Here is a 25,347-nt window from a genome sequence, read left to right as displayed (position 1 = left end):
GCAAATCCTTGGGATCCTGCAGGATGAGCCGAGTAAAGTAGTCACGGAGCGAATCGTCTGGTCTACCCTGCTGAAGCTGCCACCCCTGTTACTTGAACTCTGTTAAGCAATGCAGGATAGATTATTTAGCTGTTATTTCTAGCTTTGGAAGGAGACCAAGAGGAAGGCCGCGTTGACGTGGATGGATGGTGTTATGTGTGCACTGGAGGAAAGAGGTCTAAATCGAATGAAAGCTGGAGCTATTGTTGGTGATAGGAATGAGTGAAGAGGTGTTGTAAAAGGATAGTGGGCTGTTCGGGCGCGTTCTAAGGGATGGGCAGGGAACCTGTATGATGCGGCAGGGGTAAACCAGTGAAAGCTGTCGGGCTCTGCTGTTGAACGGAGTGTGTTGTGTCACCCTGACCCGAGTGACATGGCCACTTTCTGGTGTCCCGTTTCATCTGGAGGGACGAAAGCATGACCAACTTAGGAGCCGAGGTGTCTAACTTGTTTGGGTTGGCCATGGTCCAAAAATGTTATGTGTTTTTTGCTATTTTTTCCCTTTTATTTTCTTTGTTATTGTATGTGTTTGTCTTGCTGTCGGTCACCCTTCTTGAGGGATATGACCAAGGTAGGTAGGTAGGTAGGTAGGTAGGTAGGTAGGTAGGAAGGAAGGTAGGTAGGTAGGTAGGTAGGTAGGAAGGAAGGAAGGAAGGAAGGAAGGAAGGTAGGAAGGAAGGTAGGTAGGTAGGTAGGTAGGTAGGTAGGTAGGTAGGTAGGTAGGTAGGTAGGTAGGTAGGTAGGTAGGTAGGTAGGTAGGAAGGAAGGAAGGAAGGAAGGAATGTAGGTAGGTAGGTAGGTAGGTAGGTAGATGGATAAATAGATTTCTAGCTTTGTTCCATACGCCTTACTTGTTTCTGGCTGGGGATCTTAACTTTTGATACAAATTAAATTAAAAATCCAGTTATGTTGTCAAGTTCTTACCTGCATATCTGAACGACATAGCCAAGATGCAATGGATCCATGGGCTCTTTCCCAGCCTGGAAATGGCTGACATTGAAATAGGAGAGAGTATGGTTGACAAATCCATGCATGGTGCCATCGGGGCTGTACATGTACTGGTAGACCATTCGAGGGATGAAGTCTGATGTGAAGGAGATGACAAATGCCTACAAATCATAGGTTAGGATCTATTGTTAAAGATACAATACAAATAGTTGGGACACGATAGTAGCCAAAGTACCTATTAATAAAAAAAATGCAACCGGAAATAGCACTCGTGGAAACGGGATGTAATACAATAAACTGTTAAGTGACAATATGGTCATGCGGTATCAACAAAGATTGAAATTTAATCTGTTATCACAAAATGAATTGGAAACCATTGTAAACTTTATTATTACATTTTCCTGTGTACGGCCTATTATATGTTTTAGTGCTCCAAGATTTAATATAATTGAGGCAGGGAAATTGTATTACCTTCCCTCAATCTTAGAAAAACAACTGGTGAGAAAAAACAACACATTTACTGTTTGGTCTGCATTTATATAGCGCTTTTCAAGACCTCCGAAAGCGCTTTACAATGTACTTCACACTAACCCATTGAGCTACACTCTTATACCGATAGCAGCATCAGCTATGCAAGGCAACTACTTGCTTATCGGGGGGATTCGGGATTCAGTGTCTTGCCTAACGACAGTTCAACATATAATACGGAGGAGCCGGGAATCGAACCTGCGACCTCTTGATCCCAAGACGAGCGCTTTCACCCCTGAATTACTGCCGTGTGTTGTCTTTGGAAAATACTACATTTGAAATATGGCCTATGAATCATTGTGGTTCACACAAGTCCGAGTTAGAAGTGCATGAATGAAAAATTTACAAAGACAAGGTCACATTCGTATACCGTAAATTCCGGACTATAAGCCGCTCCTTTTTTCCCTAACTTTCAACCCTGCGGCTTATTCAGTGATGCGGCCAATTTATGTAATCTTTCTAACGGCGAGTGTTGCTACCATTAACTGCCCTGTCAAAGCTACATTATTATTATTAAAGCTTTGACAACTCTCTCGGTGTACCGTCTTTCTTTTTAAATATGTGTAACCCATGTTTAATATGTATTTGCAACTGTATATTTTTGTAATGTATTTATTTGTATTTATTTTAGACACTTATTCTGGTATGTTTTGCACGTGTGAACGAAAAATGAGGGGCGGAACAAACGCGGGGTGCCGAGTTTAAGTGGGGACCGCTAAAAGTGAGGGACAGACAAGGAAAGAAGAGGGGGTAAAACGTTGGTTAAAGAAAAAGGAGTTGCGTGAGTAAATGTGTTCATCCGATATATTTTTCCCACCCTTACCTTTGGAAATATACACTTTTTTCCTTGGATTACTTTCAACGGGACCCGGACTCTGCAGGTCTGCATCAAACCTTAAGTACCGGTATCATTTTCCGTTCATTTTGCCGGCTGTGATTTTTGGACTGTGGACTTTAATGAAGGACATTTAGTTTCAATCGCGGGACTTGAAGTTGGGTTTGGGTTACTTTTGTGTTTGTGTTACATGTTTAAATGTGGGTGCATGCGGTTTATATACAGGTGCGGCTTGTGTATGTACAACATCGGTTTACCTCTTAAAATGTGGTGGGTGCGGCTTATAATCGGGTGCGCTCTATAGTCCGGAATTTACGGTACATGTAAATTTTTTATAAAACGTTAGTATCTAATTGGGGTTTTAATAATTACGATTATAACAATGTGGCGAATAAAGCTGTTAAGGATATTTTCAGTTGTAATTATTTTCCCCATGGACCCCACTTTGGGAAACACTGCCCTAGATGCTACTTAAACAATTTGTCTCCTTGGCTCTGTGCTAATATGTTGTCTTTCATGTCACGTCCGAAGCACTTGTCTAAGCTCTTTGTTTATCAACTGTACTGAACCATTGTTTGACGTTCTGGATTAAGAGTACAGCCTGATGACCTCTGGGACTGTTGTCCTCGCTGCTTGGATTTACTGGATCACTGAACTTCTGTCTGCTTTTTGGATCATGATAGTTGCCGCTGGTGTTCTACAACTGTTGCTTTGCCGCCTGACACTTGTGTATTGAACCCTGCCCGGGAGGTGGGTGGTTAGCGTGCGGCCCCACGGTGCAGAGGTTCAGGGTTCAAGTACAGCTACCGCAGCCTTCCCGTGTGGAGTTTGCATGTTCTTCCCGTGTCTGCGTGGGTGTCCTCCCGGCACTCCGGTTTCCTCCCACATTCCAAAAACATGCAAATTGTCCCTGTCTAGGTGTGAATGAGGATGTGTAATAAGGATAAGCGGTACAGCTAATGAGATGAGAAGTACACTGATTAACATGTACATGTCATAGAACCCCCGCCAAATAATCTTTTTACTTACATTGATTATCACCGCCACTTTGGCAATTCCCCTCAGAATGTCGTACCATATACCTTGATAGAGTAAAAGACATTTTAAAATTAAGTCTTGAATTCATTTCTGAGAGTAAGTTAACATTACCACAGATTTTTTTGTTTTGGTTGCAAGAAGAAAGAAAAAAAGGACAGATAGAGTGAATTAAAGAGAAGGAGGGAAAGAAATACCGTAAATTCCGGACTATAAGCCGCTACTTTTTTCCCAAATGTTCAGCCCTGCGGCTTATCCATTATCCGGAGCACGTGCATCAAGGACTTCAACTTCTTAGTTTACGCAAAAACTGTCTATATGACGACGGTTCTTTCAGATGGCGATAAGGCGCCTCTTAAAGCGACAGTTATAGGGAAGAAGATGAGGACGGCACACGGTGAATTTATCAATTACGGTATGCTTATTTAACAGATGCGTTTGATGCGTTGCGAGCGTAATAATAGTAGCGTGTTGGTACCTTTCAAAGGAACGGTTTGGGATGAAAGTTATATTATTATTATTAAAGCTTTGAAAACTCTCTCGGTGTACCGTCTTTCTTTGTAAATATGTGTAACCATGTATAATATGTATTTGCAACTGTATATTTTTGTAATGTATTTATTTGTATTTATGTGAGACACATGCTGATTTTCACGGGCAAATAAAAAAGAAGGGGCTGATGGGAACTGGGGACGGGTAAAGGTGAGTGTTTGTGAACGCGGGAGACAATAGTGGATATATATTTTTCCCACCCTTACCTTTGTAAATATACACTTTTTATCCTTGGATTACTTTCAACGGGCACCCCGACTCTGCAGGTCTGCATCAAATGATAAGTAGCTTGCTCTGTTCACTCCACGTAACGGCCTGGAATTGCAGTACCTCTGGGAACGGTGCAATTAGACTCTTAGATTCTTAGTGCTTTGGCTAGGACCTTGACTGAGTTACCTGGCTGGGAGCAAGTATCTCAGTCTATTAACTTTGAAGTGTGTCATGAATCGACTGATAATGGATAGCTGCTTAAGGCTATAGAATAATAAACCTATACCAAATACCCCCTTTAATAGATTGTTCAATCAAAACAAACGCATGTAGCTAATATACTGGTGCGGCTTGTGTATGTACAAAGTCGGTTTTCCTCATGAATTACGGTGGGTGCGGCTTATAATCAGGTGCGCCTTATAGTCCAGAATTTACGGGTAAGTAAAAAAATAAACACAGAAACAAAGTGAGAGAAAGGCAGGCAAAAAGATAGGCAGGCAGAATGTAAAAAAAAGAAACAAAGAAAGGAAAGGCGGAGAAAAAGTACGAGTATGGCTAAATTGAGGTCTAGGAAGTAAAAATCCGGACATAGATATGCACTAGCTTTCAGTTGAACGGAAGCGCATGTAGTTTAAGCCACACTTTTTGGAGTGCTTTACTTTCTGGACCTCTGCCATGATGATTGTTAGAATAGAATAGAATAGAATAGAATATACCTTTATTGTCATTGTTACAAAATGGGTTAACATATTGTGACAACGAAATTGGGCATGACACTCCAGTTTCACACATTCACAGTGAGGTAAAAAAACCAAGAGGATATTAGTCATATAGATACAGTGAAACCTCGGTTTTCGAACGCCTCTCAGGTCGAACAAATCGGTGTCCGACCAAAAATTTCGAGAAATTGTCGCTTTGCTGTTCGGTCAAAATTCGGATTTCGAACGCCAGTAATGCGTGAGTGCGTATGCTAGGGTGCGATGCTGAGCGGCGTACGGGTGTTTTAGCCCCTAATTATGCCTCCGAAGAAAGTCAGTGCAAGCAGCAAAGTTGCTACAGGTGAAAAACGAAAAGTAGTGCGTACAACTATTACATTTAAGAAAGAAAAAATAGCCAAATATGAAGGAGGTGTGAGAGCGCCTTCTGCTGACCACCACAAAGGTAAGAAATCCTATTCATAAGATTACGATAATGCGAACGTAGGATTAGCCTGGGTTAGCTTTATGTGGGTGTTGGAACGGAGCCCAACCTTCAGGGTGTTGGAACTGAGCCCCCTTTCCAATAAACCGCTCACCACTTGTTGTGGAGACCCGGGTGCTAAATGACTTGTAAACGACCTGATTTCTTTATTTTTACACGTTCATGTTAGCATAATCTTTCGTACGGAATATTACGATAACGCGAACGTGCGATTAGCCTGGGTTAACTTTATGTTCACGTTAAACGTTCATGGTAAAGATTCAGGGTGTTGGAACGGATTAAAACAATTTACATTATTTTTAATGGGAAAAACGATTTCCATGATCGAACAAATCGGTTTTCGAACAGGGTTCTGGAACGAATTATGGTCGAGAACCGAGGTTCCACTGTATATGGATACACAGATAAAGGGCTACCCACCAATGTCTTTGGCTCTTGCTGCCACTGGTCTTTGCAACTCAGTCACAAACTTCTTTGCATCGAGTCGTATTTCAATAATGTTGTTGAGCAGAGCAAACAATGGAGCCAAGGGAAAGGACGCCACAAATAACGTGACAAAACCAAACTGGATTACTGGGAAACAACAAAAACATGAAATACATTAACACAAGATTCATTCGTGTTATATTTTTGATGGCTGTGTTGTTGTATAACAATGATTTATACTACAAATTAGTGTTTTTTTTTGGTGGTTGAAACAAATGGTCTATCCTTTTTCGTGAAAAGGTGTCATATACACATGACAAAACCTTAAACTGCACTGAAAAAAATAGAATTATTCAATTGTTTGTACATTTTTCTCTAATTTTTATCTCGTGTGTGTATATATATATATATATATATATATATATATATATATATACCACACCTTTGGTCGTGGGCCGAACAGGATGAATATTTATTAAATACACTTTCCTTTTATTAGAAAATAAATAAATAAATATGAATTTAAAACAGGGCAGCACGGCGGGGCAGTGGTTAGCGCATGTACGGCACAGTTCAAGTCATGGGAACCTCCTGCGGGGGTTCAAATCCAGCTCCAGATTTCCTGTGCGGAGTTTGTATGTTCTCCCCGTGCTTGCGTGGGTTTCCTCCGGGCACTCCGGTTTCCTCCCACATTTCAAAAACATGCATTTCATGTGAATTGGCCGGTCCAGATGGTCCCTAGGTGTGAATGAGCGAATGAGTTGTCTGTCCCCGTGTGCCCTGCGATTGGCTGGCAACCAGTTCAGGGTGTCCCCTGCCCACTGCCCGAAGATGGCTGGGATGGGCTCCAGCCCCCCCCGCGACCCTAATGAGGATAAGCGGTACGGCTAATGAGATGAGATGAGAACAGGGCAGCACGGCGGCGCAGTGGTTAGCGCATGTACGGCACAGTTCAAGTCATGGGAACCTCCTGCAGGGGTTCAAATCCAGATCCAGACTTCCTGTGCGGAGTTTGTATGTTCTCCCCGTGCTTGCGTGGGTTTCCTCCGGGCACTCCAGTTTCCTCCCACATTCCAAAAACATGCATTTCAGGTGAATTGGCCGGTCCAAATTGTCCCTAGGTGTGAATGAGCGAGTGAGTTGTCTGTCCCCGTGTGCCCTGCGATTGGCTGGCAACCAGTTCAGGGTGTCCCCTGCCCACTGCCCGATGATTGCTGGGATGGGCTCCAGCACCCCCGCAACCCTACAGAGGATAAGCAGTGCAGCTAATGAGATGAGAATTTAAAACAGTCAGGAATATTATTCCAGAATAAACAAACTTAAACATGAAATGAATTAAAAAGCGTTGCTCTCCATAAAAATATCTCCTGTCAAATGTATAAAAATGAAAATATGAAAAAATGGAAAACATAAATAAAATTTGTGCTTTTCACTTTGGGAATTTGCTTTATTGAAAAAACATCTTCATATTCTTCTTTAAATCTTCGACTTTCTGTATCTTTTCTCTGGATTCAAGGTTTTTCAGCTTACTCTGAAGTTTTGTCTTGTAGTGCCGTTTTACATTAAATTCCTTAATTAAGGCAACAAAATCTTCACAAATAACACGCACGGATTTACCGGCAATGTCAGTTAACATAATTTTCTCGGCCATTGTGGTTTTTAGTATCCGAGTATAATTTGAAAGTTATCAGGGTTTCACAGACCCGGGCCATTATAGTAGATGTATATAAAAGGATTTCACGGGCCAGATATAATTGTACGCCGGGCCGGATGTGGCCCGCGGGCCGTGAGTCTGACACCCGTGGTGTAGACGAAGCGTGGAAATGTATTCATTGTGACCTTCCCGGTGTTTTACTCACTGCACATCCAGCAGGAGGCCCCAATAGTGACTTTAGACACACCAGAGAAATATTGTTCCTTACCTGAACTGACATTTTGAGATCCTGTCAGAGGAGCTTCTTTAAGTAAATTTTAGGAAAGAGTGGTCCTGGCTTTCCTGCTCAAGCTGCAACATTGCAATCGTTGATAGGGGGCTGTATATTGAACTGCATATACCGTATTTTCCGCACTATAAGGCCCACCTAAAATTTTTGTTTTTTTGTTTTTTTTTAAGCTGACTATGCATCTTATAATCCGGTGCGCCTTATATATGGATCAATATTGAGCCGCGACAGGTCTCGCAACTTACAGTAAGCAGACCCTGAAATGGCTCCTATTAAGAGACACGCTTACAACGCAGAGTTTAAACTCAAGGCGATCAGTCACGCATTAGAACACGGAAATAGAGCAGCAGCAAGAGAGTAACATTAATGAATCGATGGTGCGGAAGTGGAGGAAGCATGAGAATGAGCTGCGCCAAGTAAAGAAGACTAAACAAAGTTTCCGTGGCAATAAAGCGAGATGGCCACAGTTAGAGGACACACTTGAACAGTGGGTTGTTGAATTGTCCCCGAACAGCCAGACAACAACAGCGACACTGACTCGATTAATGACGACCTTGATGAGACGGAGCCGGACGTGTTGGATGGCCCATTCACTGAGATGGTCAATTCGAACACTGCAGAAGAAGAATTTGAGGGATTCGTAGATGAGGAGCTGATAGAGTGAGCTTTATGTTTTTCTTTTGTGTGTTTACGTTTTACATTTTACAGTTATTATGTTATTGCTTTATTGTTATTGTTTTTGCACATTACGAGTGTCACTATATTGCGATTGCAATAACGTTTAATTTACCATAACAGTATCAGACGGTTTTTTTGCGTGTTGACTAAATGGAGGAAAAGTAAAATGTTATGCCTTGCTGTTGTTAAAGATGTTAGAGATGTGTCACGAAAATTCTTTACCTCAGAGAAAATAATAAAACGGCTGTTTATTCATTTTGGGAGTGAATGGAGTTGTGGAAAGCTTGTTTGTTATCTATTAATAAAGTTTGACTGACCTATCTGACTGTTTTGTTGACATTCCCTTTAGCGCGGCACCATCTAATGGTTGCATAACGTAACTACAGCCTCTACTGTAGCGCCTTATAATGCGGTGCGCCTTATGTATGGAAAAAGTTTTAAAATATATCATTCATTGAAGGTGCGCCTTATAACACGGTGCGGAAAATACGGTACTGTATTTCTCTCGAGGTGTGCATAAGGATCATTATGGCCATTTGTGTTAACATATGTATGTATAAATAAAGAAAAAAACATTAACATTTGCAACTTACTCATTTCCATATACTCAGGTGTTAACCCTGAGAATGGCTCTAAGAAGTGGTCCGTTTCATATCTTTGCAGCTTCTTCTGCATCTCTTCTTCTTGAAAGGAGCCTTGCTTTGACTGGCTGTAGCGAATAAGCTTTTTTAACTTCCTGAGGAATGTACATACACAAAAAGATCATTTCAAATGTTTCCGTCACCAGGAAATGAAAAAAAACGAGTGATCTAATCGTGATAAACTGTACATTCTGAAGTTGACACCAAGAGCATATATTCGTTCTAAGTTATGTTGGGCTCACCCAAACAACTTCAGCCTTATGCTTAACACATATTTTCAAAGACATAAATACAGTGATTGCTTTACATACGAAATACCGCATAATCCGGACTATAAAGTGTACCTTTGAACCCCAAATTGGCCAGAAATTTGAAAGTGTACCTTACAATCTTGTGCCTTACATCCTGCATAATGCAGTGGATAAAATTGGAAATGCAATTAAATGATACTGCGTTCGGTAAGTGTTCTGCCTTTCAACATAGAATGGATTTCAAGTGCTCTCTTATGATCAGGGTTGGGTAGGGTTACTTTAAGTGGATTACTTTCAATTACTTTTGGATTACTCCAATACCAAATATGCTAATAAAAGACAAAAGAAACTAAATATGAATAAAATTATGACTCACAACACGTGGTAAGCTTTCTCTCCTGGCTTTGATCTCTTTGATCTCCGGCTAAACTAACATCAAATGCGACAGAAACAAAATGAAGATAAATCCAAACAGCTTGCCAACATCATTTTTGTCGTGTATTCCGTTACTCCCCAAGCCTGCACAAAATTTAGTGATTTTATTCATATTGAGTTTCTTTTGTCTTTTATTAGCATATTTGGTATTGGAGTAATCCAAAAGTAATTGAAAGTAATCCAGTTAAAGTAACCCTACCCAACCGTACTTGTGATTGACATTATATTTGTACAAACATGCTTGTTACATTTCAACAAATGATGAAAGGGTCTAATAGTAACCGCTATGCAGGGTTGGGTAGAGTTACTTTAACTGGATTACTTTCAATTACTTTTGGATTACTCCAATACCAATACCGGATTTTCAGTTTTTGCGGGTGGTCTCGGTCCCCATTAACTGCGATAACCGAGGGATTACTGTACTGCGTTTTAAACACAACGGAGGTATAACTAACGTTTTGCTACAAGAACATTAAACAACGATTTTGAGGTGAGGGCCACTGGACACTTTTGGCCCAGAAACTGCAGGTTTGAGACCCCTGCCCTATAACCCTCCAATCTTTGGGAGTTATATCGTTGTTGAGAAGTGGATTGGGCTCACGCCACCTATAATATCCTGACTTTAGCAGCAAGTGGTTCAAGGGTGGAGCAATGTGTTAGCATAGTGTTAGTGCGTCCAAAGAGTTAAAGAAGAGAGCATATCGTTTTTTTGTCTTTCAAGTAAAACAATTTTTGCAAAAAAACTTACGGTATTCCAATCTCAAAAAGGTTGTTCTGAATTAGCTGCTTCCCCAACATGGTGATACTCAGCTGAATACACAACTCCATCAAACAGCCGCCATGAGTACACTGTGATTTCGGAAAAAACATTGTTAAACAGCAGAGGAATTGTACTTTTGTATCAATTCTAAAACATCCCTATTATCATGAAGCACAGATGTCTTTTTTCTCCAAGTGCTGTGTGCAGATATTTATCAGCTCAAGGAACTCAAAGCGTGAGACAGATTGTGAGGTAATGGTGAAGATATATTTCAACATAAAATAAAATAAAAATTACATGTTTTAAATTGTAACACAATCAATAGCAAGGATCAAATGATAAGAAAATGAGCGGTCTTGGGAACCTAGCTAATCCATCCTTCCATTATCTGCACCGCTTATCCTCAGTAGGGCCGCGGGGGTACTAGAGCCCATCCCAGCTATCTTTGGACAGTGGGCAGGGGACACCCTGAACTGGTTGCCAGCCAATCGCAGGGCACACAGGGACAAACAACTCACTCGCTCATGCACACCTAGGGACAATTTAGACCGGCCTGACATGCATGTTTTTGGAATGTGGAAGGAAACCGGAGTTCCCGGAGGAAACCCATGCAAGCACGGGGAGAACATGCAAACTCCACACAGGAAGGTTCGATCTCATGACCTCAGAACTGTGCCGCACACGCGCTAACCACTGTGCTGCCGTGCTGCCCTACTCCAATACGAAATATGCTAATAAAATACAAAAACTGTAAAAACAAAATTACTAAATTGTTTTTGATAGAAACGAACAATGTAACCTTGAAAAATAATTGGAGGAAACACAGGCTAAGTAGTTGCTTGTACTTACATTTAACCAAGTAGTCCAGTTTATTAAGCACGGCAAACATGATGTGCTCTGATTTAGTTTACAATAAGAAGACATAGAGAACCTAATCTTTTTTTAAACACACTAATCAATTTTTGATTTGGTTGAAGTAGGGAAGGCAAACCTCTTGAAAGTCCAATATTGAGAATTACAAGGCCAAGTTAATTGTTTCCACAACGTAACAATACACTGATCGAATAGTTGATTTTGAACAACAATTAACTGCAAAATGCAAAAAGAAGATAATCTATCAAATTTATTAAATGTCCATGAACGCATCACTAGCGAGCAAATTTGCTGCCTGTGCACGTTAGCAACTCATGCGAATTCAACAAAATGAGTGCTACATTGATGAAAGAAATAAAATACAGACAAAAGGAAACCTGCTTTGACCTGCAACACACTCTGACAAACATGCATTGGTGGTGGTAAGGTGCCGGTCTGTACAATCTGCGCATAACAGAAACAGCTCACGTAGCGTGTGTGTAAACCTAATCTCTCCGTCAGCAGTGTTCATTTTTCCTCTGGAAATTGATGGGTCCCGGGGACTCGCATGCTCAAAAATCTATGGGTCCCAACAGAGATCTATGGGTCCCCAAAATTTAGTGTTATCGAGGTTGAAATTGTAAATCAGTGACAAATAATATAATAAAATCTATATATTCATTCAGTTTTAATCATCAAATTATGAATTCATTTTTTGCATCAAATGATTGTTGGTAATATACTGATTAAAGGGATAACCACAAACCTGTTTTTTTTTTATTTTCTCCTTTTATACTTCCTTTTTTTCTTAACTTCTTTATACAACATCATCATTCGTAATATAATCCGTCAAAGCAAGTGAGCTGTTTGAGAGCCGGCTCTCTTGAATGAGTTGAGCCGAAAAAGCCGGTTCTCTGAAAAAAGAAGGACTTTTCACTGCACAACTCGAGATCGGCGTGTAGACGAAAACTCGAACCGTGAGACCAAAACAACAATGGCGGATCTGCCTGACAAAAAGTTTGGAGTGCGGTAAATCTTTGTCTAAAAATATGTAATCGGGTAATAATGACAATTTTGTGTCAAAAAAGTTGCGTCCCGGGGACGCACGTTGATTTGAGCCTATGCGTCCCCAGCAAAAATGATGCATGTAGGACACAGGGACGCGGGCAAACGAGAACACTGTGTCAGTGATTGAAATTATGACACAAATCGTCAATCGCATTTTACATACATGAAATATAGTTTCAATTGCATTCCTGAACAAAGTAATCCTTATTTTAACGGAATATCCTTGGAATTTGGTAACGTCGTTTCTTTCAGTAATGGAATACAGTTACAATTTTTTTTCAATTTGGATCAAGTAATATATATGTATTCCGTTACCTTGATTATTTTCGAAAAATGGCCAAGCCGTAAAAATATTGTCATACATTGAACCGGTTTGTGGTACAGAAAAGGTTTGGGATCACTGTATTACAGAACGACATTGAAACCCTTACCTCTTCCATTCTGTAGGACTCAAACACATACAAATAGTTGCCTGGTCGCCCTACTAACCTGAAAATCAATGACAGGGAACAAAGAGGAAAGCAGGGTTTTAAAGGTTGACCTTGTTACATACATGGGGATTATTTTAGCATGATTCTTATTCAATTTTCTGCACAGTTTCTAATGAATCAGGTTTGTGATAAAAGCAGGGGTGTCAAAGTCAAATGGACGGAGGGCCGGATAACAAAATTTGGCTGCAAGCGGAGGGACAGACTACAGTGGGACCTCGCTACTTCGCGCTTCGACGTTCGCGGCTTCAGAGCTTCGCGGCCTGTAATAGTTGAAAAAAAATAGATAAATAAAAATAATCTCATCTCATCAGCTGCACCGCTTATCCTCAGTAGGGTCGCGGGGGTGCTGGAGCCCATCCCAGCAATCATCGGGCAGTGGGCAGGGGACACCCTGGATTGGTTGCTAGCCAATCACAGGGCACACAGGGACAGACAACTCGCTTGCTCATTCACACCTAAGGACAATTTGGACCGGCCAATCCACCTGAAATGCATGTCTTTGGAATGTGGGAGGAAACCGGAGTGCCCGGAGGAAACCCACGCAAGCACGGGGAGAACATACAAACTCCGCACAGGAAGTCTGGAGCTGGATTCGAACCCACGCAGGAGGTTCCCATGACATGTACTGTGCCGCACATGCGCTAACCACTGTGCCGAGATGAGAAATAAAAATAATATCAATTTAAAAAAAAATATATAATAATAATGAAAAATATTACATTGAAATTAGAAATTACATTATTTTACAACATTTTAAAACAAAATATTCAATTAGAATTCGTAATCGCATCATTTTACAAAATTTTAAAACACAAAGAAATGCACACATACGCTAAGCGTCACGGCCATAAACGCTAGCTCATTGGCCAGCACTCGCTGAATACTCGACTCCCATTGGCCCATTCACTACAGTAGACCACGCTTACCTCGTTAACAGTACAGTACTGTACGCTTCTCGCCATAGCTCGCAGTTAGTTAGCCTTTTTGTCACAGTCAATTTTTTAGTTTTTTGAAACCCTTTGTGATTCCTCCCAAATGCTTTTTATCCCTTGGTGTATCTAGTGAACCGAAGAAAAAGCGAAATATGTTACCGATTAATGAAAAAGTGAGTTTATTGGACAAGTTGAAAGCAGGAAATACTGTAGCTACGCGAGCGTAGCTCGACAATATGGCCTGAATAAATCCACGGTACGGTACATAAAGAAGGAAGAGAAGAACATCTGCAAAACTGCTGCAATATCTTTCACGAAAGATGCCAAAAGGGTTGTAAACACCCAGAATAAGACCATGGTGCGAATGGAAAACGCACTGGTTATTTAAATCCACGATTGTAGGGCGAAGAAAATCAGCCTGGATGCAAACCTCAGCCGAGGTTAAAAGACCTTATTGGAAAAGGTAAGTTAAATTTTGTTTTATTGTTTGATTGTTTTACAAGAATCTCTCTCTCTAAACGTATTCCATATGGTGTACTGTATTGTACTGTATACAGGGGGGGGTGTACTGCAAAGGTTTTTTTTTTGGGAAGGGGCGTCGCTACTTCGCAGATTTTCACTTTTTGCGAGTGGTTTTGGTCCCCATTAACCGCGATAACCGAGGTCCCACTGTATTGCGAGTGGTTTTGGTCCCCATTAACCGCGATAACCGAGGTCCCACTGTAACTGAATCTTGAAAACATTTAAATTGCTGCAAGAGGTCTAGTGAAACTAATTGAAACTTTTGAAAACCTCACAAATATACTTCAATAGGATCAGATAAATAAAGCAATACTATCTTATAACTAAGTGAGCAACCTTTAAATTTCAAAAGTTATATGAGACAAATTTCCTTGATATAAAAATCCCCATTTGATGAACATTAAATAAAGGTAGCCAATATTTTTCAGGCACCATCAGTACGCTACAATTTCTATTTTAGCAAACGCGGGCTAAATTAAAAAAAGAAATTGTTTTAATTCAATCAACTGTAATAATCCTTAAAAATATAATTGGATTGAAATACAATACAATAAAGTGCAAAAATGTATCATCAAAAGTCAAGTCATGTCAAGTAATTTTTATTTGTATAGCCCTTAATTACAAAGAGTCTCAAAGGGCTGCACAGGTTATTACAGAGACTATTTTTTCAGACTATTATTACACCATCCCCTGATCTGGAACCAACATGGGGGCAAGGAAAAACTCAAAAACCTCAACATGAGCAAAATGAAGAAACCTTGAGAAGGGACCGCAAAAGACAACAATTTCTTCAAGCAGAAGTAACGCACACTAAAGAAAATACTCAACGATTTTAGTGTATGATACAATAGATCAAGGGGCATAGAAAAGATTCTTGCGGGCCACATCCGGGCCACGGGCCTTGACTTTGACATAGACAGTTTAAAAAGAAGAATACAGAGCTGCGAAATGCTTGATGTCAAACACAGGGTTGGGTAGGTACTTTAACTTGAATACTTTCAATTACTTTTGGATGACTCCAATACCAAATATGCCAATAAAAGACTAACTAAATATAAATAAAATTATGACTCACAACACGTGGTAAGCTTTCTCTCCTGGCTTTGATCTCTTTGATCTCCGGCAAAACTAACATAAAATGCCACAGAAAGAAAATGAAAATCAATCCAAACAGCTTGCCAACATCATTTTTGCCCTTCCATGTATTCCGTTACTCCCCAAGCCTGCACAAAATTTAGTCATTTTATTCATATTTAGTTTCTTTTGTCTTTTATTAGCATATTTGGTATTGGAGTAATCCAAAAGTAATTGAAAGTAATCAAGTTAAAGTAACCCTACCCAACCCTGGTCAAACGTTAAAGCATTATGGAAACAAAACAAACTTCAGCGATTTTAATCGAAATAAATGAAAGCATGATAGATTGAGAAATAACTCACCGTCCTCTGAAAAAAGCAATGTAGATAATTGGTGTAAAAGCATTGACAAACTTCAGAATGAAGGTTTTGAATATGAGTCGCTCCTCAAAATTCTTGTCTGTTTTTGGGACTTCTAAAAACAGAAGAAAAGAGACGTTTTGCAAGGGCTCCATTTCCTTCACTCAATTCCGATTCAGATTCAGATATACTTTATTTAAAACAAAATATCTTGTACACGTGTATACAGAACGAAATGTCGATACATTTGACCGGCACAGTGTCCTTGAATGTACAGATATAAATAAAATGTTGTATTGAGTTGGAGTATTGAAGTACTAATAATATACTAAATAATTATAGCTATGCATAGTATTATACAGTAGTGCAAAGAGTGCAAGAGGAACAGCTAACCAGATGTGCAAAATGGGCAGTCAGGTAAACAAGTCACTATACAATAACAATAACACTGGAGTACGATAGTGCAGAGGAGAACAGATGTGCAAAGGAGTGGCTAAGTATAAGAGAACTGCCAGTAGTGCAAGGACAAAAAAAAACCCAAAAACCGCACACTGCAGTACCTCTTCCCAGAGGCTAGCAGAGTGAACAGTTGGCAACAGTGTTACCTAAATTTCAATCAATGAGTGATGAGGCAACATGATATGTGTACTGTGTAGGTCACAACAGTGCCTGAAATTCGATTTACAACAACCAATCTATTAAACACGCTTAAATATTTGATCTGACAAAGATTATTGGTAATTGTTGGAGCCATTTATTTTCAATTTGTTTTCTTTCAACTACTAAGTGGGAGTGATTTTTATTTATGACACTTGCATATAAAAGAAAGGTTCTCAGGAGACTACAGTATGGCCATGGATCATGGGCGAATCAAGAAAAAAGTTAATTTTTCTTTGTTTAATTTTTTTTTAAAAAGCACTACTTTCAACCTAACAGAGCCTCCAATGGCAGATGCAGTTGAAATTTTGCAAAGTATTGGCAACTAACATTATACTTGCGAATAATATCACCAAGCAGAAGTATATAAACACTGAAAAAAAGGAGGAGAAGTACTGAGCTCTGCGGAACACCACAAGTAAAATCAAATGGCTCAGAGCTTATATTACGGTATCTAACACCGTGTGTCCTGTCTGAAAGGAACCCTAAACCAGGGGTCTCCAAGGTGGTGTCCGCAGGCACCAGCTACCTGTGGTGTAGCATGTGGTCGGTTCGCAAATTGCTCACCAGTGCCGAGTCATTGTGATTTTCTCATATTCGATTTTCTTTTCGGGGTTGACTGAGTCTATTGAACGCGACTTCCAATGTCAAACCCAGAAATGACATGATAAGTTGTTATTTTAGAAATGCTAATCAAACGGACAGTGCGTTGCACTAATTAGTAACAAAAAGTAGCTCTGAGCTTAAAAAAGATTGGAGACCCTTAACCGAATCAATGGTCGAACGGTTCTCCATTCGGGCGGCGGTGCTATGGAATGCTCTGTCCAAGATAAGATCTGCAACCTCGGTGTGTTTGAACCTAGTTGTTCACCTCATACTATATTTTCCTGTTCTTGAGAGAAAAGAAGGAGCCTGGATGCCTTCTGAGCCATAGGCACCTGGACCTGAGGCACCTGGACCTGATGCAAGCCATAATCCAGAACCAGGTTGGGAAAATCTCTGAATTGTGTGGCAGACGTGCTAACCATTCATCCAACGTAGCATATTTTTATTGAACTAAGAATATAATCTTCACTATGAATAATTGTGTGAGAGTGAAGATTTAGTTACTCCTTTATTCAATATTAGGTGTGAAAACAAAAAACTCAACACACAAATAAAACAGCATTTGTGGTTTGTATTCTTTTTTATTATTTTACATATCATTTATTATTTCTTCATAAGTTATTTTAATATCTGACAACTGTCACATATGATATCGAATTTACTCCTTTTAAACTCCAACTTGTTGCAAAATGTATACCTAAAATGTAGGGGATTATTTTTTTTCGTTTGACAAGATTATACTTTACCTAAAATTTAACTGTAATTATTTAACTTTTCCGATACATTTTTCAATGGTAGACATTAAACATCTTCAGTGCCACCTAACCACACTCACTATTTTACACACCGTATTTTCACAACCATAGGGTGCACCGTGGTAAAAGGTGCACTCTCAGTAGCTGGTTTTATTTCTGTATTTAACACGACACAGGGCGCACCACATGATAGGGCGTGGGGCCGCTGTTGTGCTGAAAAATGACAACCCGCTCTCTAGACAAAAGCTTATTCTTCAGCACATTTTTATTTCACTGTGTGTCATTTGATGATTTAATCAAATGCATGAAATGATAACAATGTCAAATCATGTGTCCCAAATCAATGAAAATATGCCATTTACAATTTGTCATCCACCTTCAGTTAAGAGTGTTGAGGCAATTTTTTTCCATGAAATTTGTCCTTAATAACGGTTTCAAAACAATGTGCATGCAAAGTTCTTTTGTAAAAATGTCACAAATGACTGCAAACGATAAGCATAGGGTCATATTCACTTTAGGTTTGGACTGCACTGAGCGAGAGAGAGAGAGAAGGAAGTGCCTTGCGCTGTGTGCAGGGATCCGCCCACCTGTACTGCTCACCCAATCAAAGTCGTTTGCCAGCGTTTTTATCTATCAGTTTAAATGGTTTCTTAGCAAACTTCTGCATTAAGTTGCTTCAGCTTTTATATGGACCAAAATTGGAATGAAATCACTTGACTTTGAAACGTCACAGAGAGATGTGCAATAGTTACATTTTATTTCGGAACCATACGTACTCATGAAAAGAGCCATACATGGCTCCCGAGCCATAGGTTCCCTACCCCTGGCGTAGACGCATTGGACAACAGTTCCATCTAGTGGTCAAATATTACACACTGGGGCTTCAAATGGAACATATTTTTCATAGCCCTTACCTAAAACAGTAAGCCATTGCGCGACAGCTCCATACACCTCATCCAATATAAGGATGACCACTAGGTTGATGATGGCTGCTGTTGTTTTAACAGTAAGTTGTACATAGTTCCGTGTGACTGGACTGGAACTCATATGAAGAGCAGCTTTTGTGGATATCCGGTATATGATCACACCAAATACAATGGCAAATGTGACGCCGATCTGACAACACAAAATCGCTCAGTTACAACAATATTATGTATCAATGTTCCCTCTAATTTTCCACAGGTCTGAGCGTTCACACAAAATCGGTGAGCAACGCTTGAGACAACAGTGAGCAACAGCAATCCCAAGTGTGGCAACTAAGTCGTTATCAAACATGTCCAAAACTTGACATCACGATACATTTTGCTGAGTTTCCGGCAATGCAAAAAAATGTTTTCACTTTTGAATGAATTGACTCATGTATTATCGCAAAGGTCGTACGGCCTACAAACGTCATTTGTTTTCACAACAATTCTTTCAAAAGATTACCATTTCTTTTTTTTCCTGGTATCTTTTGTCGCATAATACTAACATTTTTGGGGGCTTATTTAGTCGGTTGCACGATACACAACTGTATTTAATCACATTTTTTTAGTGGAAGTACAATGTTGGCAGCAAGATTGACTTGGTATAATTGGAAATGATTTGCAACACAAACTTTTTCTTCTTTTTACCTCATCTCATCTCATCTCATCTCATTAGCTACACCGCTTATCCTCAGTAGGGTCGCGGGGGGTGCTGGAGCCCATCCCAGCAATCATCGGGCAGTGGGCAGGGGACACCCTGAACTGGTTGCCAGCCAATCGCAGGGCACACAGGGACAGACAACTCACTCGCTCATCCACACCTAGGGACAATTTGGACCGGCCAATTCACCTGAAATGCATGTTTTTGGAACGTGGGAGGAAACCAGAGTGCCCGGAGGAAACCCACGCAAGCACGGGGAGAACATACAAACTCCGCACAGGAAGTCTGGAGCTGGATTTGAACCCACGCAGGTTCCCAAGACATGAACTGTGCCGCACATGCGCTAACCACTGCGCCGCCGTGCTGCCTTCTTTTTACCTGTTTTTTTCTATTTTTTTAAATTCCTTTAAAAAAAATCTCATTGTGTTTATTTTTCCCGAGCTGTTACTTTTTTTCCTTTGTTTCTTTCTTTTCTTTTTTTCTGGCTTTTTCTGAATTTTTCCTTCTTTTTTGTTTCTTTTTTTCTCAGCTTTTCACTACTTTTTCATTTCAGTATCTTTTTCTTTTTTGTTCTATTCCCCCTACCTTTAAATCATTTTGTGCATAATTTTTTACATAATATTTGATCATAGGGATGAAAGAAGCAAAAACAACCTGAAGAGACGTTTAGGACCCGGTTCTTTTTAGTGAGCTGAGCCAAAGAAGCCGGTTCTTAAGTCATTTTGTGCATCATTCTACATAATATTTGGTCATATAGGGATGAAAGAAGCAAAAACAACCTGAAGAGACGTTTAGGACCCGAAAGAGCCGATTCTTTTTAGTGAGCTGAGCCGAAGAAGCCGGTTCTCGAAAACTTCTACTGACTCTACTCAACGTCGTTCTACTTCGACCTTGACTTCAAAATACCGCATTTAGAACACAACGTCAGGGAAACCCGTGTATTTTTACCTTCACGCACTGTTACTTTGACTTAATTCGCTTCTTAATTAGCAATTTCGAGCCCTGATTTTTATGAGCTGGCTAGATTTTCTTCTGCGTGGAAAAGCTCTGGGTAATGCACAATTGCGCACGCACGCAGCTTAGATGGAACATTGCGCTGGACAGATTTTCTTGTGCGCTGAGAATGTGCGGGCAGTGCGCGTTTGCGCACGTGCGCAGTTTAGAGGGAACATTGATCGTGACAGTTTTCATATTACAAGCAATAACAACCCCAATGTTAGTAGCGACTTACCATTAACAACATTGTGACAATATTTATCATGTAGGCAGAAAGGCGATCTCGACATGTCACCTTTTCCATCTGAGGAAGACAAAACTTATTATAAATGCACACATATAGTGAGGCGGACAGCATCTGGTAAAAAAGAAGAAAAGATACAATATCCAAACCTTAAGTGATTCCTGTGAAAAAAATACACCAAGAAAGACACAAAGGGGGTGGAGGGGGAGATATCTTTTGTTAGTAAAAATTCGAACAGCAAAAGCTAATTATTGCTATAAAATGGTTATTTAATCTCACATTCACACAGGGTTGGGTAGGGTTACTTTAACTTGATTACTTTCAATTACTTTTGGATTACTCCAATACCAAATATGCTAATAAAAGACAAAAGAAACTAAATATGAATAAAATGACAACATTTTGTGCAGGCTTTGGGAGAAACGGAATACATGGAACGGCAAAAATGATGTTGGCAAGCTGTTTGGATTTATTTTCATTTTGTTTCCGTCGCATTTGATGTTAGTTTTGCCGGAGAGCAAATCCAGGAGAGAAAGCTTTCCACGTGTTGTGAGTCATCATTTTATTCATATTCAGTTCCTTTTGTCTTTTATTAGCATATTTGGTATTGGAGTAATCCAAAAGTCATTGAAAGTAATCAAGTTAAAGTAACCCTACCCAACCCTGCATATATTTAAGTTTTAATGGTGCCATTAGGTCCACATTCATACTGCAAGCCCAAATCTGTATTCAAGCACCTCCAGATTGTATCTGGATGGCCCTTTTGTTTACAATGAACTTCAAATTAGATTAAATATCAGGGATACAGTTTTAAATCTACCTGGATTCGTGCATATTCAGTCTAAACTGCTCTGAATGGACCAATTGGACCGGTCTTTCCCTGACCTACAGCAACGTGATGTCATAATGGCCTATTTGGAACACCTGTGGCAGCTTTATTGGCGCCAACAGCCCGGACAAGCTGATTGGTGGCCACACCCTTCTCAAGCCCCGACTTCAGTTGAAACTTTGTCAGATTGTTGCGAACTGTTGTGTTTCACTCAGTGAGCGTTCCCGTCCGACTTCGTCCCTGTTAAAACCTGTTTCCTGCCTGATTCCCGTTTTTTTCGGCCCGTTTCCGAACCTGACTACGCCTGTTTTGCCTGACGCCTGCCTACGACTACTATTACGAACTTTACATTGCCTCTGATCTCCAGCCCTGGTCATACGACTTGCCATTCCCGCCTGTCTTCTTCCGACACGGAAGTGTCACTCCCGCCTTGCTCGTTCCCGCTCTCCGCCAGTCTTTGGATCAAGCAATCAAGCAAGCCTTACTCTCACTCTCCTTCAATAAAATCTGAGAAACGCATGCAATTGAGTCCTGTGTTCGTTCTGGTCTGTGACACATGAAGCAAAATCCAAAACAACCAGGCCGCAACTGCTATGATGATCTTGTCAGGGAGCTGTAGGTATGTTGTGGTTGGCAGGGGCTTGGGGCATCGAGTTTCCTGGGCCTTGTCTAACAACACCCCCCACCCTCCTTCGCGTCGTTCAAAGACTAGAAATATAACGACATTTAAAAAATAGACACACCACGAGAGCGCGGAATCAGGTTTGCATGTCGGGAAATGCCCAGGTAAACTGGGGCGAGCTATTGCTGGCAACTAATAGGATATGACTTTCAGTGATCCAGCGTAGCTTGAGGCAAAATCCAAACCGCAACTTTCAGCTGCTCTGCCCCCTATCTCTGAAACTCATTGCAACCTGCCCTACAGAATTCTGCCAGCCTGTCCACCTTCAATTCTGAAATTAAAAAAAACCCACCTCTTCAGACTTGCCTATTCATGATTAACTGCCTCACATACACCTCCCCTCTTTTTTAATCTTTACCTAGTTTTTATTCAGTGTCCTTGGGTGTCCTAAATGGCACTTTGAAGTAAAATATCTCATCTCATCTCATCTCATTAGCTGCACCGCTTATCTTCAGTAGGGTCGCGGGGGTGCTGGTGCCCATCCCAGCAATCATCGGGCAGTGGGCAGGGGACAGCCTGAACTGGTTGCCAGCCAATCGCAGGGCACACAGGGACAGACAACTCACTCGCTCATTCACACCTAGGGACTATTTGGACCGGTCAATTCACCTGAAATGCATGTTTTTGGAATGTGGAGGAAACCCACGCAAGCGCGGGGAGAACATACAAACTCCGCACAGGAAGTCCGGTAGCTGGATTTGAACCCACAGAGGAGGTTTCCAAGACCCTTAGAACTGTGCCGCACACGCGCTAACTACTGCACCGCCGTGCTGCCCGAAGTAAAATATATTATTATTAATTTTGTTAAACGACATCCCGTATCTCAGCTTTCTCGTATCTCTAGCATCTTGTATGTTAAGTATTACAGTATATGAACATGATCTGAAACGAAGTCTTTTTTTTTGGAAACAGTTAAAAGCCTTGAGAAAAAACAGTCGAGGAATGGTGAAACTGTAGACAATAACGATATGGCCGAGGTTAACCGGGCCAGATCAGACATAGTCAGGGTGAAAACTAGGTGAAGCATCAACTTTAAAAACTGAATTTGATCAGAAATCCTATTGGAGTGTGGAGTAATGCATCACTACTTGGACTCACCAATAAGCACCACAGGCACAAACAGGATGCCCCTGGGATTATTAGAGTACCAACGCAACCTACAGACACGATGTATAAATAAGGAAACGTCTTTTATGCAGTACCAACCCAGTAATGGATGGAAATAAGCCTCATTCTCTACGCCTGAAGACAGCTTAAAAATGCACAACAGTTGTTTGTAGAGATATTCTCTGACGGGCTACAGAAACTGCTCTTTTTTTACCCTGCTACAGAAACTTCTCCCCTATTTGCATTCCGTCTACTGACTCAAGTGTCACACCCTACCCTCGCATCATTTGTTCTATCAGATGATGTCATGATTGTCCTATTTGAAACACCTGTGGCAGCTTGATTGGCGCCAACAGCCCGGACAAGCTGATTGGTGGCCACACCCTTCTTAAGCCCCTGTCTCCAGTTCAAACTTTGTCAGATCATTGCGAGCTGTTGGTTTACACTCAGTGAGCGTTTCCATCCGACTCCGTCCCTGTTAAACCTGTTTTCTGCCTGATCCCTGTTTTCGACCCATTTCTGAACCTGACTACGCCTGTTCTGCCTGCCGCCTGCCTACGACATCGCCTCTGAGCTCCTGCCCTTTGGCGTTTGCCAACACCTGACGTTGTCGCCGCATCTGGGCCCGGGCACGTGCCAATCTTCTGCAGGCGGTCAACACCTACTCTAATGGGGACAACCGTAGGAGGGTTCCGGCGCCGACGTACCAGGTGGGCCACCAAGTATGGTTGTCCGCTGCGGGTGGAATCTAAGAAATCTGCTCCACGATTCCTGGGTCCCTTCCCGGTGGAGAAGGTCGTCAGTCCTACTGCGTTCAGACTTCGCCTGCCTGGTACCATGAGGGTCCACCCTACCTTCCACGTGTCCAGGATCAAGCCTGATCCTGACTACGCCTGTTCTGCCTGCCGCCTGCCTACGATCACTTTTACGAACTCGACATCGCCTCTGATCTCCAGCCCTGGTCCAACGACGTGCCATTCCCGCCTGCCTTCCTCCGACACGGAAGTGTCAACCCCGCCTTGCTCGATTACGCTCTTCGCCAGTCCTCGGATCAAGCAATCAAGCAAGACTAAATCTCACTCTTTCAATAAAACCTGAGAAACGCCTGCAATTGAGTCCTGTGTCCGTTCTGGTCTGTGACAGATGATTAGATTACTGGAGCCGACTGACAAAGTTCTCCAGTGGAATAAACATCTAGGCTGATGTTAGATAATTCCTAAACATTAAATGTTTAATTTGGGAAATTTACCAACGAGAGTACCACCAGAAAGTTTGGCATTGGCAACCAAATTTAGGGTTTTCTTTCTAGTAATCACATCATCAAGCGAGCCCCCAAGGGAGGGGCACATGGGCAAGGTCTTATCAGGAAAATTACTTACCTAGTTAAAATTATAAAAAAGATTTAAATCGCTCAAGTGTGCATGTAATTAAAAGATTGGTGATTTTTCTTTGTGTGATGACTTCTGGTTTGTGCTTACATTGCTGTGAAGCTTTAATTCTTGAGTATTCTGAATGACACATTTAGTCCCTCTTGGTGTAGGGATGAGAATTTTATGGTCGAAAAAAAAGCTTAAAGTACCTAGACTTGAGAGGAAGTTGCGATGCTAATTCAAATACCATAATTTCCGCACTATAAGGCGCACCGTGTTATAAGGCGCACCTTCAATTAATGATATATTTTAAAACTTTTTCCATACATAAGGCGCACCGCATGATAAGGCGCTACAGTAGAGGCTGTAGTTACGTTATGCAACCATTAGATGGTGCAGCGCTACAGGGAATGTCAACAAAACAGTCAGATAGGTCAGTCAAACTTTATTAATAGATAACAAACAAGCTTTCCACAACTCCATTCACTCCCAAAATAAATAAACAGCTGTTTTATTATTTTCTCTGAGGTAAAGCATTTTTGTGACACATCTATAACATCTTTGAACAACAGCAAGGCATAACATTTTACTTTTCCTCCATTTGGTCAACACGCAAAAAAAAACGTCTGATACTGTTATGGTAAATTAAACGTTAGTGCAATCGCAATATAGTGACACTCGTAATGTGTAAAAAC

At 40.9% G+C, this 25,347-nt stretch overlaps 1 protein-coding gene across 1 annotated transcript in view; it reads right to left on the bottom strand.

Annotated features, from left to right (window-relative positions):
* LOC148362163 (anoctamin-1-like) overlaps window positions 1–25,347 on the bottom strand; it is an 82,095-nt gene that overhangs the window by 11,552 nt on the left and 45,196 nt on the right. Inside the window, exons 14-22 of the mRNA XM_088340211.1 lie at window positions 20,656–20,724; window positions 18,713–18,914; window positions 15,784–15,895; window positions 12,833–12,890; window positions 10,470–10,570; window positions 8,988–9,130; window positions 5,768–5,920; window positions 3,380–3,432; window positions 964–1,148 (exon numbers count right to left, since the gene is read on the bottom strand). Coding sequence (XP_088196337.1) covers window positions 964–1,148; window positions 3,380–3,432; window positions 5,768–5,920; window positions 8,988–9,130; window positions 10,470–10,570; window positions 12,833–12,890; window positions 15,784–15,895; window positions 18,713–18,914; window positions 20,656–20,724 — 1,076 coding nt within the window. The remainder of the gene's footprint in view (window positions 1–963; window positions 1,149–3,379; window positions 3,433–5,767; window positions 5,921–8,987; window positions 9,131–10,469; window positions 10,571–12,832; window positions 12,891–15,783; window positions 15,896–18,712; window positions 18,915–20,655; window positions 20,725–25,347) is intronic.

This window comes from Urocampus carinirostris, chromosome 7 (genome assembly GCF_059441175.1).
Source record: "Urocampus carinirostris isolate Australia breed hairy pipefish chromosome 7, RoL_Ucar_1.0, whole genome shotgun sequence".
In the NCBI taxonomy this organism is placed as follows: Eukaryota; Metazoa; Chordata; class Actinopteri; order Syngnathiformes; family Syngnathidae; genus Urocampus; species Urocampus carinirostris.
Note: the sequence above shows the minus strand (reverse complement) of the source record. Positions and strands in the feature narration are given on the sequence as shown.